The sequence below is a fragment of the Neophocaena asiaeorientalis genome, unplaced genomic scaffold (genome assembly GCF_003031525.2).
Source record: "Neophocaena asiaeorientalis asiaeorientalis breed wild unplaced genomic scaffold, Neophocaena_asiaeorientalis_V1.1 scaffold338, whole genome shotgun sequence".
NCBI lineage: Eukaryota > Metazoa > Chordata > Mammalia > Artiodactyla > Phocoenidae > Neophocaena > Neophocaena asiaeorientalis.
Genome location: NW_020175405.1, coordinates 378,000 through 390,036, shown reverse-complemented (window position 1 = coordinate 390,036; position 12,037 = coordinate 378,000). Strand labels below are relative to the sequence as shown.

General features: G+C 39.5%; 1 protein-coding gene across 1 annotated transcript in view; it reads left to right on the top strand.

The window, feature by feature from the left end:
* Nucleotides 1-48: 48 nt before the first annotated feature.
* CUL5 (cullin 5) overlaps nucleotides 49-12,037 on the top strand; it is a 98,925-nt gene continuing 86,936 nt past the window's right edge. Inside the window, exon 1 of the mRNA XM_024766969.1 lies at nucleotides 49-387. Coding sequence (XP_024622737.1) covers nucleotides 364-387 — 24 coding nt within the window. The 5' untranslated portion in view covers nucleotides 49-363. The remainder of the gene's footprint in view (nucleotides 388-12,037) is intronic.

Genomic DNA, 12,037 nt, shown 5'->3' with positions numbered 1-12,037 from the left:
AAGCGAGCGGGCGTGGAGGGGGGGGGGGGGGGGGGGGGGGCTCGCGAAGTCGATGCTTCCTCTTCCAATTCAGGTCGGCTCCCGTTACCTTCTCACTATTCGCCGTTGCTATCTTCCTGAGCGTTTGCATGAGCCCTTTCGTCTGGGGAGGCTCCGGTGACCATGTAGGGGGGAAAAGTGAGGAAGCTCCAGGTGCCTGGGACGAGGTCACCGCTGTTGGCACGCCGCCCCGGCTCCCCCCACATCTCCATTGCGGGCCGGTGGCCCCGTCAGCCCCGGTGGAAACTCCGGCCTGCAGTTGTGGCCTGGCAAGGAGCGCCACGAAATCTCGCGCCGTCTCGCGAGAGTCTAAGTTGAAGGAACATGGCGACGTCTAATCTGTTAAAGGTAAGACCCTCAGTCCAGCTTGGTTTTTACCCTGGGGGCGCTGGGTTCAGCTCTTAGGGAATGGCTCGGCCCAGGTTCAGCGGCAAAATGTGGGAGTGTTCAGGGGTTGCCTACCGGAAGGGAAGCCAGGGAGGCTGCCGCCGAGGACCGGAACGCGGGTCTCCGGCCTTGGGGTGGAGAGGCTCTGGTTGTCCCTCTTGCCGGTTGACCGGTGTGTGAAAGGCCCTGCCGAGGGCTGGAGGGGAGCAGTGCTTTCAAGGGACCAGCTCTGGCCTGGGGCTGCAGAAGAAGGGTGGTGCCGGGTCCTGAAGGATAGGGCAGTTAGTATTCTTGGCGTCTCAGTTTCTTCTGAAGCGAGAGCCTAAGGCGCAAAGAAGGAAAATCCAAGAAAATGTTCCATAACAGGTTTTAATGACTGTACCCCCACCTCCTCAATTTCTGTTCTCATTCTGCCTGCATGAAACTACAAGTCAGACAGCAGTGCCTGTTACCCCACTCCCTCCCTTATCTGCATGCTACTCCTTCCCTCCTATCCTCCCTTTCTTAAGTTCATATTTTACCCTTTTTTTCCTTAGGAAACTGTTCCTCAACCCCATTACAGCACACAACCAGATGATTACTGTGGAAGCACTACCATCGTTTTATGGGTTAGGATAGTTGCCTTATCAAAGAAAATGGTTAAACTTAGTTTTATGTATTTGGGATAGCAAGGGAGATGTAGGCCCAGAGAGGCAGATTCTCTACCATCAGTTAAAAAGTTTGGAGGAGAAGAAGGAAGACATGGCATTAGTTTCTACTATGCTGTCTTTGTAATAGGAACCTTTTGCCTTAAAAGTATTGACTGAAATGGGGGTAGTGATTAGCTCAGGGAACATAAATACAAAGGATGAACTACTCCTCCCTCAAACCCATCATTAGGCCTTCAGACAGTGTGGATTGATAATAGAAAATAATAGAACAGAAAATATATTAAAATTTACTGTAACCTCACTCATATCTTCTTTAGACTACTACACTGTTAGCTACACTGTTAACTGTTTAATACATGGGACTGTCTCCTAAAATGTAGACCTAATTTTACTAATTTAAGAGGCAATATATCTTTTAAAAGGGGGAGGGACCTCGAACTTGACTGAATTTCTGCCACTTAGAAGCTGTATGACTTTGGGCAAGTTTCTAAACCTCTCCGTGCCTGAGCTTCTTCATCAATACAGTGGCATTATCAATAACACCTATTTCATAGGAGCATTGTGAAGATTGAGTTAATATATGTAAAATCATAAAACAGTGACTGGAACTTCATTAGCACCCAATAAACATAAATTGCTAGAGTTACTATTTCTGCTGCTTCTTTAAGAAAACAAATTCATGGGAATTGAGTAACCCACTCTCTACTCTTCTTTTATAACAGTATAGCAAAGCTCTAATGTGTTAATTCAGAAAGAAAACTTTAACTTGTTAATTCAGAAAGACTCCTGTTAATGCATCCGTGTATTTACATAAGCAGTAGTGTATGTTATTAATTGAAATGTGTTTAAGAAGTAATTGAATTCCTTATTCTTTGTGAATTTTTGACTTGTTGATTACCTGGATATAAAGTGAGGTCTTTTTTCCTCCCAGATTTCTCTCTCAGAAAAGAGTGAGTCACTTTATTCTACTCCATACAAAGCCTTACAAAGGATTGTTTGGAGGAGATATAAGTCTGAAGCTACTTCAGTCAATACTAGTAAGTGGTTACCTTGTAGAGATTGTGAATCGACATCTATAGCACACACCTACCTATAGAATGAAAAAACTGCCTGAATGTCTAGAAATCGGCACTTAGGACTTAGGTTAAAAAGATCGTAATTCAAACAGTTCTGTAACTCAAATAACTTTTATAAATGAAAGGAAAGTGATAATGCTTTGACAAACTGGTAAAAGACTCAGTCTCTTTAGTGAACATGAAGGGATGCCAAAGATACACGGGAAAATTTTCAGCAAAATTATTTAATGAAGTGTTAAAAAGGGGGAAAAAGAATTTCTAAATATATAGTATGTGATTTTAAATATGTACGACTAACATAATAAAATGGATATTATAAGTAGACATTTGATTCTTTTATCTGTATCACCAAAAGTTTATGTATTCAAGGTGACCAGAAAACCTTTTGTTTTTCTTTTTTCTCTCATTGCGGGGGTGGGAGGCTGGAGGGGAATTGCCTTGTGTTTATACATTTAGAAGTAGTTAATTAAAAAGTGGAGAAGTTTGTCTTCTTGGAGAAATGCAGTAAGATCCTAACAGAATTCATAGGATCATTTAAATTCAAGTCTGGAGGAGGGTGTGTGAGAGGAATGGAGTGGGAGTTTGGGGTTAGCAGATGCAAACTAGTATATAGAGAATGGATAAACAGCAAGGTGCTACTATATAGCACAGGAAACTATTCAATATCCTGTGATAAACCATAATGGAAAAGAATATGAAAAAGAATGTGTGTGTGTATGTGTCTGTGTGTGTGTGTGTATGTGTGTGTGTGTGTATGTATATATATATAAAAGTGAATCACTGTGTAGTACAGTAGAAATGAACACATTGTAAATCAACTGTACTTCAATTTAAATAAATAAATAAATAAATAAATTCAAGTCTGGTAGTACCTTGAATAGAGATAGAGCTGGCTGGGGAGTGGCCAACTTAGTCTCATTTCCTTTTTTGACAGGATTAATAGGTCAGTTCATTAGACAAATGCCTTAGACATTGCGCGGTTAGATTTCATCAGAGCATATTTGACAGAATTATCATGTCTTATGGTCAAAATGGAGGGATGTGGGCTAGATGAGAATACAGTTTGAATTTGATTATCAGGTAAATGGCTGTACCTGAAGAATGATGAGTAATAAATCATCAACCCTGAAGGGAGGCCTTTAGTATCCTGCTGAAAAAATATGTCCTCTTCCTGTGTACCAGTAACCTGGTTGGAGTTAAGTTTATTGAATTTGTGGATGAAGAGTTCGAAGGGATAGCTAATAAGTTTATGAAAGATAACAAGGTTCAGAACTTTGCTGTGAAACTTGAAAGTCAGAACACAATGCGATAAAAACCACCTACTTATTTCATATTGGAATTTGATTGTAATAATAATTATATTTACTAACGTAAGTGGGCTATTGCTGGGTTTTGGAAATCTTTTGGATATACAAATATTTGTGTTGTACAATTTTACATATACAGTTATCAGTTGCTTGGGGGTTTATATCTCCCCAAACCTTTCAATATTACTACTTTAAGTTTGCTGTTTTAACATATAATTCTCCTTGTTCCTTTACTTTTGCCGTTACCACCTAGGCCTTCAGTGCACATTTTCTTCATTTCCAAGTGATTACCCTATTCCAAATAGCTGTTGTTGAAATCTTATTTTGTTAAACCTAACCCTGTTTAATTCTTAGCACATTACTTTATCCAGCTGTTTGAATGCCCTTAACTTTCTTGGTCAATAATACCACAACCTTTTCTAGTTTCCCCTATATTCTCTTTTCCAAGGCACCTGCTACATTGCCTGCTTCCACTTGTTCTTGTTCAGCCTTCTTTTTCCCCCCAGGACTTAGCAGCATGTCTCCTGTTATTTTGTTTCAGTCTCCTTTATTCTCACTTCTATGAGGATAAGAAAGTTCACCTATCCCCCTCATATAAACTTAACCTGTACTCTGCTTTGGCTTCAAACCTCTGCCCTTTTCTCTTTCCATTCACTGTCATAGTTCTTAGAAAAGCAGCCCCCAATTGCTTCTTTTATAATTCTTTACCTTTTTCCTTAATTTATTATGACTTGGCTCTCCCCATACCCCCACCCAATTATATTAAAACTGTCAGTCTCAGGATCACTAGCAACCTCCTGATTGCCAAAGGAGATTCTCCCTGGATACATTCATCCTCTATTCTGATGTTGTTGCTTGCTTGCTACTTAATGCTTCCCTTTTGGTTTTATGCTATTCTCTGCTTGGTTTCCTATCTCTCAAATCTCATGTGTTTTTCACCTCTCCTCCCCAGTATAATTATTTCTCAGGATTTAATCTTCATCCTTTTTCTGTCTTTGTACTTTTTTTTTTCTGGGTCAGTCTTAACTCCCATGATTTCACTATTTTTATCTCTTAACTCTGATCTGAGGACTAGACCAAAACACAGTGCTGACCATATCACTTTCCAGTTCATTTTTTAAAAAACTATTTATTTATTTGGTTGCGCCAGGTCTAAATTGCAGCAGGCAGGCTCGCTCCTTAGTTGCGGCTCCAGGGCTCCTTAATTGCAGCTTGCTGGCTCTTTAGTTGCAGCACGTGGGCTCCTTAGTTGCGGCATGCATGTGGGATCTAGTTCCCTGACCAGGGATCGAATCTGGGCCCCCTGCATTCGGAGTGGATTCTTATCCACTGCGCCACCAGGGAAGTCCCGCTCATATACCTTTGATAGTTCAAGTTCTTTGAGATCTTTCTAGCTGTGTCTTCTCCCTAATACCTCTCTCCTCCCTCTCCCCCACTCCTCTTTCTTGGGATCTCTTTCTCTCTCTCTCTCTCTCTCTCTCACACACACACACACACACACACACACACACCCTTACCCCTCCCTCTACATGGCTAGTTACTTCTTGATTTACTGCATACCAGAGTCTTCAAGACTTTTTATGTTTGCTGTTTCGTTGTTTTTTTTTAAAAATATTTATTTATGGGCACGCGGGCTTTCCTCTAGTTGCGGTGTGTCAGTTTTCTCTCTCTAGTTGTGGTGCATGGGCTCCAGGGCACGTAGGCTCTGTAGTTGTGACACTCAAACTCTCTTGTGTGAGCTCAGCAGTTGTGGTGTGCGGGCTTAGTCGCCCTGTGGCATGTGGGATCTTAGTTCCCTGACCAGGTATCGAACCTGTGTCCCCTGCATTGGAAGGCAGATTCTTTATTACTGGACCACCAGGGAAGTCCCTCTTTGCTGTTTCTCCTGTCAGGAATCCCCCCCTCAGTATTACCCTGTCAAAATCCTATTTAGTCATCAAGACCCAGCCTAGATACCTCCTTTCTTTGTCTTTTTTTTTTTTAATTTTTAAAATATGTATTTATTTATTTGGCTGTGCCGGGTCTTAGTTGTGGCATGCAGAATCTCCGTTGCCGTGTGCAAGATCTTTAGTGTCAGCATGCGGGATCTAGTTCCCTGAGCAGAGATTGAACCTGGGCACCCTGCATTGGGAGCGCAGAGTCTTAACTGCTGAACCACCAGGGAAGTCCCCCTCCTTTCTTATTAGTGTTCTCATTTGGAATTTTAATTGTTGCTTACTCTGCACAGGCATAGCACTGCATCAATCTCTTCTAGCACTTAACATTTGTAAAAATTTAATTAATTTACTTATTTATGGCTGTGTTGGGTCTTTGTTTCCGTGCGAGGACTTTCTCTAGCTGTGGCAAGCGGGGGCCACTCTTCATCGCGGTGTGCGGGCCTCTCACTGTTGCGGCCTCTCTTGTTGCAGAGCACAAGCTCCAGACGCGCAGGCTCAGTAGTGTAGCACTTAACATTTTGCCTTCTGTATTAGTTACAGGATATGTTTACATATATATCTAACTCCCTTTCTAGATTGTAAGCAGTATTAGTTTAGGGACTTTATAATCTGTTGATGCTTTAACCATTTAGCGCAGTGATTACTCGTGGTAGGTGCTCCATAAATGAGTGATAGTTGATTGAAAAGAGAAGTCTAGTGCATGCATTGTAGATGCTCAGTAAATGAGTGTTGATTGGTTAAAGGGAGGAATTTTCTGCCTTTATTCCCTTCTAAGTAGATCTAGAGAGAGGGAGAGAGGGGAGTAGAGGTATAAAACCAACCCACAAGGCAATCCAAACTTAAAACTGAAATATGGAGGACACTACTTTTTTCAGTGGAAACTTTTTTACCCTTTGAGAGGAAAGAAAATGGAAATAGAAAGGAGTAGTTCAAAGTGTGTGTAGAATTTATTTTTTATTTAAATAATTTTATAGACACATGTGCGAGGCACCGGGATGCAAAGATAATGCAGAACAATGTCCATGCTCTTTGGGAATTATACTACTACAGATACTAAAGGAGATAAAGTACTAATGATTTGTTTAAAGGCAAGAACTTTAGGAGTGCTGTGTGTTGTATTGGTCCCTCATAGACATAGGAGATCACTGCTGGTGGGATGATCAAGGAAAGTTTTATGGAGAAAACATTAGAGCTGGATTTTGAAGAATGGGTAGACTTTTTGTAGGTGATGATTAGGGGAAAATTTGGTAGAACATGCTTGGCAAAGAATATGGATGTGATAGTAAGATTTGAATAGGGTCAGTGAATGTGGTTAAGATACACAACTGGATAATTCTTTTTAATGTCTGTTTAAACATAAATGAGAGCCTTATTTAGAACCCAACTTTTCATTGGGTTGATGGAAATTGCCCTTTTGAATGGACATCTAAGAGGAATGTGATCCTTAGGGCCACCTTCCTTCACTCCACTGGCCTGTCCTAGAGACCTGGTTACATTTGACCCTCACAGCCGAGGGAGAAAACCAATTTGAGGGTGTGTAGATTGGCCATCACTAGAGGTGGGAGTGGGAATAGAGGACTAAATCATCACTTACTATAAAACTGTGATAAATATAAATGTGAAAATCTTTCATGTTCTGTGAAAATATAAATGAGTGAGCAGTTACCATAATCTGGAGGTGATATATGTAAATTAAAGCTACTAACAGGAAGTGACAGTTTAAGGTACACTTTAGAGATCAGTCATTTATCAATGGATTAGAAGAGAGGAATTTCAGACTGCTAGAGGGTTTCAAGAGGACACTAGGCATCCATCTGGTGGACAGAGAAGAAAGGTGGAAAAGAGAGACAGACAGGTGTTTCTTATTAGGTATTTTGTTAGGGTCCTAGTGAACCTAAGTTGTATCACAGAAAGTCATGGCTCTTGCCTTGGTATAGTAATAGAGTGAATTGGTGCCTTATAGGCTCTGTAAACAAGTAAACAAGTTACAGCTCAGGTTAAAACGTTGGTCATTATACATGGAATACATAGAGGTAAGTAACATCAAGGGTATTTGATCTGTATAACTGGGCTTGTTCATTCCACAGATACATTAGTATCCACTCTGCTGAATCCTATTCTAAGTGTCAGTGAGACAGCAGTGAATAAGACAGACAAGGTCCCTAGTGTTTGGAGCTTATATGCTAATGCATAAATACTAACACCAAAGAAATAAGTTAACACATTGGGAAGTTTTTATAGTAATGAGGTCTGTGATGAAAACAGTATAATCAAGAGTGCTCAGAAGATGGTGCCACTATTTTACTTACTTATTTACAGCAGAAAATAATTTTTTCCCCTAAATACAGCTTTCAATTATGTTCTGTTGAATTTTCCTTCCCTGCTATTTGATGACATTTCAGCCAGATCCCATAGTTTTCTGTTTTTTTTTTTTAAGTACTGTTTAGGGAATTTCCTGGAGGTCCAGAGGTTAGGACTCCATACTTCCACTGCGGGGGGGGCTCGGGTTCGATCCCTGGCTGGGGAACTAAGATCCTGCAAGCCGAGCGGTGCAGCCAAAAATTTTAAAAAGTACTGTTTAGTCTGAATTAAAATTTCATTCTCATAGCCAATCAAAGTAACTGTCCTACCTGCTCAAGACCGTGGCTCTGGATCTGCAGAAAGGAAAAGGGAATGACATTCTTCTTAGGTTGGCTTGGGAAGGCTTCTCTGAGGTGACAGTGACACTGAGACCCAAATGATTTGCTTTCTAGGCAAAGGTCTGAGGTGCAGTGGTGAGCTTGGCATATTTGAGTAACACCTTTAAAAGGGTGGTGTGGCTGGAACATATTGAGAATTGCCAGTATTCAAATATATCCTGTAGTTTTGTGGTTCTTTTGTTTAATGGGGATTGCAAATGTGGTTTTTGTTTTTTGTCTTTTGTGGTACACGGGCCTCTCACTGTTGTGGCCTCTCCCGTTGCGGAGCACAGGCTCCGCATGCACAGGCTCAGCGGCCATGGCTCACGGGCCCAGCCGCTCCGCGGCATGTGGGATCCTCCTGGACCGGGGCATGAACCTGTGTCCCCTGCATCAGCAGGCGGACCCTCAACCACTGTGCCACCAGGGAAGCCCTCTATTACTTTTAAAACATTTTGCAAGCCAGTAGGGTTTTCTGTTTCTCATGTGTTTATTTAAGCACTCCTATTTTTTAACATAGTACCAAATTTTATATTTACACATAAGCAGTTATACATCTACTCTTTCTTGGGATCAGGTAACATGGAATTGTTGTAGATGAATTCATTGCTTGAAAAAGCAGTTTTGAATTTCAGTGGGAGGTGTGCAGATTTTTAAATCAATGATATATTCTAGAAAGATCTATATAGCATCTTTCATTACTGGCCTATAACACCTCCCTCCACTCCAATATATTACAAAAAATTATTTTTTTTCTGTAATTTACCTTCTTCCTAGTGCACATTTGTTTATCTTTGAAACAACCACCAGGGCTATAAATAAGAGATTGTGGGACTTTACTGTCAAAATTGTTTTAGAACTGATACTTCTACTAGGGAATATTTTTCAGGTAAAGCTGAATGTATTTTATTTGGGTCTGGGCAACCAACATGTTATATTAAGAGATCCTGATTTCTTTGTACTGATTAGAGCAGGGAAAGGGAGCTGAACCTTTGTTCACCTGTTTTTCTTTTCATTTTTCTTTACCGTTTTTATCCTCTCCTAATTGTGAGAAACTTTACACTGATTTTTTTTTTAATATTTATTTATTTATTTTGGCTTCGCTGGGTATTAATTGTGTCTCGTGGGATCTTCGTTGTGGCATGCGGGATGTTTTTAGTTGTGGCATGCGGACTCTTAGTTGCAGCATGCATGTGGGATCTAGTTCCCTGACGAGGGATCAAGCCCAGGCCCCCTCCATGGGGAGCTTAAGAGTCTTAACCACTGGACCACCAGGGAAGTTCCTACACTTTTTTTTTTCCCCTCAGCCCTCGGGGTTTTACATTAAGTAAAAAGCAATTCAGTAGTAGGTAAGCTTTTATCTTATTTAAAATAAAGAAAGAAGAAGGGAGAACGCAGGGAAAAAGAAATGAACCCCAAGAGTTACAACTTCAACATTTGCTTTTATTGGACAATACATCCAAAATGCATCACCTCTTATAAACCATCCAACTCAAATGCATTATTCCCCTGGCATTTTTTTTCTATGGTCAGTGATTCCACCAGCCATTCATTCAAGTCAGAAATCTGAGAGCCATGTTGTATTATCCAACAGGCAGAGCAAGCACATGTCCATTATCCACAATTTAAGAAGTACTGTACTGGAAAGTGAATTACTTGAGGACCTTTCATTTATGTGTCCCAGTGACTAGCATAATTCTTCATGTACAGCGGGTAGTCAGATGTTTGTTGAATGAATAAGTGTAGTAATGAATGATTAAGAATCCCACCCCCAAAATTAGTTCAAACTCTTTCATTAGTAATTATTTTTTGTCCTTAAAATTAGTTGTTTGGGTTTTTAAAAGTACAAGCATTGTCAGAATTAAAAAAAAATTGTTTTTTTACCTCTATAAAAGAATCCTAAAAGCTTTTTTTTTTTGACTCATTTATGGGTCAAAAGAAACCTAAAAGTTTTAAAGGGAAGTGGAATGTGAAATTTTTCATTTCAGTGGAAAAATGTGTCCTCCCACTCCCCCACTATGTTTAAAGAGAAATATGTCTTTTATGTAGTGATGCTTCCACCTTATGGCTTCTAGATAATTGCCACTAAATTTTTATAATCATAGATTTTTTTTTTCCTTCAGTTTATAAGCCTGATGAGGTGAAGCCAAGGGCTGCATCTGGCCCATAGGTTAGAAGTCCTACCATTCCTCTTCCAGGAAAGGTCCAGGGAGTATTTAAGAATGTGTCTGTAACAGAACTAAACTGCTTGGATTTGACCCCTTGCCCTGCCACTTACTGCTTGTAACCTTAGGGAAGTAACCTAACCTAATTACAGTGTACAGTTTTTTCACCTCTAAAATGATAATAATGTCTCCTAACACATAGGGTAGCTGTAAAGATTAAATAAATTAATATTTGTAGGTATATATTTAGAATAGAACCTGACACATAATTGGCAATCAGATGTTATAAGGTAAAATGATAAAAGTGATGGAGTGATCTATACTGAAGTTAAATAATAGAGGGTATAAATAGCTGAACTCATTTTATCACAGATCTCAAATGTTTGAACTACCCTTGGAAATGTAAAGGAGACTATTTAAAGATAAAAGGAAATGCTCTTTTGTACCACATTTATCACATGTACAAAATTTATTGGTTTCTGTAACCCCGAATTAGCCAAATGCCATATATTTGTAATGAAAGAAATAGTAGAAAGTCTTGCAGTGGAATAATTAAGCAAAAATATAATCAGAAATTTTTTATCATTCCAGTTTCAAGCATCCTACTCTGATTACCCTCTCCTGTTTTTCTAACTCATTCTAGTGCTTTTATTCTGATCATCCAGCTCCACTATGGTCTCCAACTCATTGATTCTGCCTCATTGTTTAATGTCTGAAATCTCTGGGTTTATAGTTTTCATCAAATTAGGAAACATTTTAGCCTTTATTTCTTCAAATATTCTCTGAATCCCAAGATTCCGGTTATATGTAGATGAGGTCATTTGATGTTGTCTCACAGCTCACTGATATTCTTTTTATTTTTAATTTTATTTATTTATTTATTGACATATAGTTGATTTGTAATGTTGCTTTAGTTTCAGATGTACAGCACAGTGATTCAGTTATATATATTCTTTTCCAGATTCTTTTCCCTTATAGGTTATTACAAAATATGGAGTATAGTTACCTGTACTATAAAGTAGGTCTTTGTTGGTTATCTGTTTTATTTATAGTAGTGTGTATGTGTTAATCCCGAACTCCTAATTTATCCCTCCCTGATACTTGTTTTTAAACAACTTTTGTTTCTGTGATGTTCATGCTTTCTGCTATTTTCTTAAATGTGTGGAGTGTATTCATAATAGCTAGTTTAACATCATTGTCTACTAAAACTATCATCCACGTCATTTCTGGGTCAGTTTCCTTTGTTTGGTTTTTCTCTTGATGGTGAGTTTATATTTTCCTGCTTCTTTGCCTGCTTGATAATTTTTGATTGGATGCCAGACGTGTGTTTTATGTTTTAGGGGCTGGATTTTTAAAATTTCCTTTAAATATTTAAATATTTTGGCTGTGACACAGTTAAGTTACTTGGAATCAGTTTGATCCTTCTGAAGCTTGCTTTTAAAGTTAGAGTCGGTCCAAACAGCACCGAAGGTACGGCTACTTTGGTGTCATAGATGCAATACCTTTCTGAAGACTGCCAGATGCCTAGCATATTAAGGAGTGTTTCCACTCTGGCTGGCAGAATGTGAACTATTACTAGCCCTGTGTGGACTCTGGTGATTGTTTTGTCTACTCCTTTCAAATGATTATTTCCCCAGTCTCTGATAGTTTTCTCACTCACATGTATAGGTCAATATTTAATAGTCAGAGGCTTGAGTGGAGTCCTCTACATATCTCCAGAGCTCCCTGTGTGTGCAATTCCCTTTTTTCTGATACTCTGTGCCACGCATTTTCATCACCTTGGCCTCCCCAAACTCTG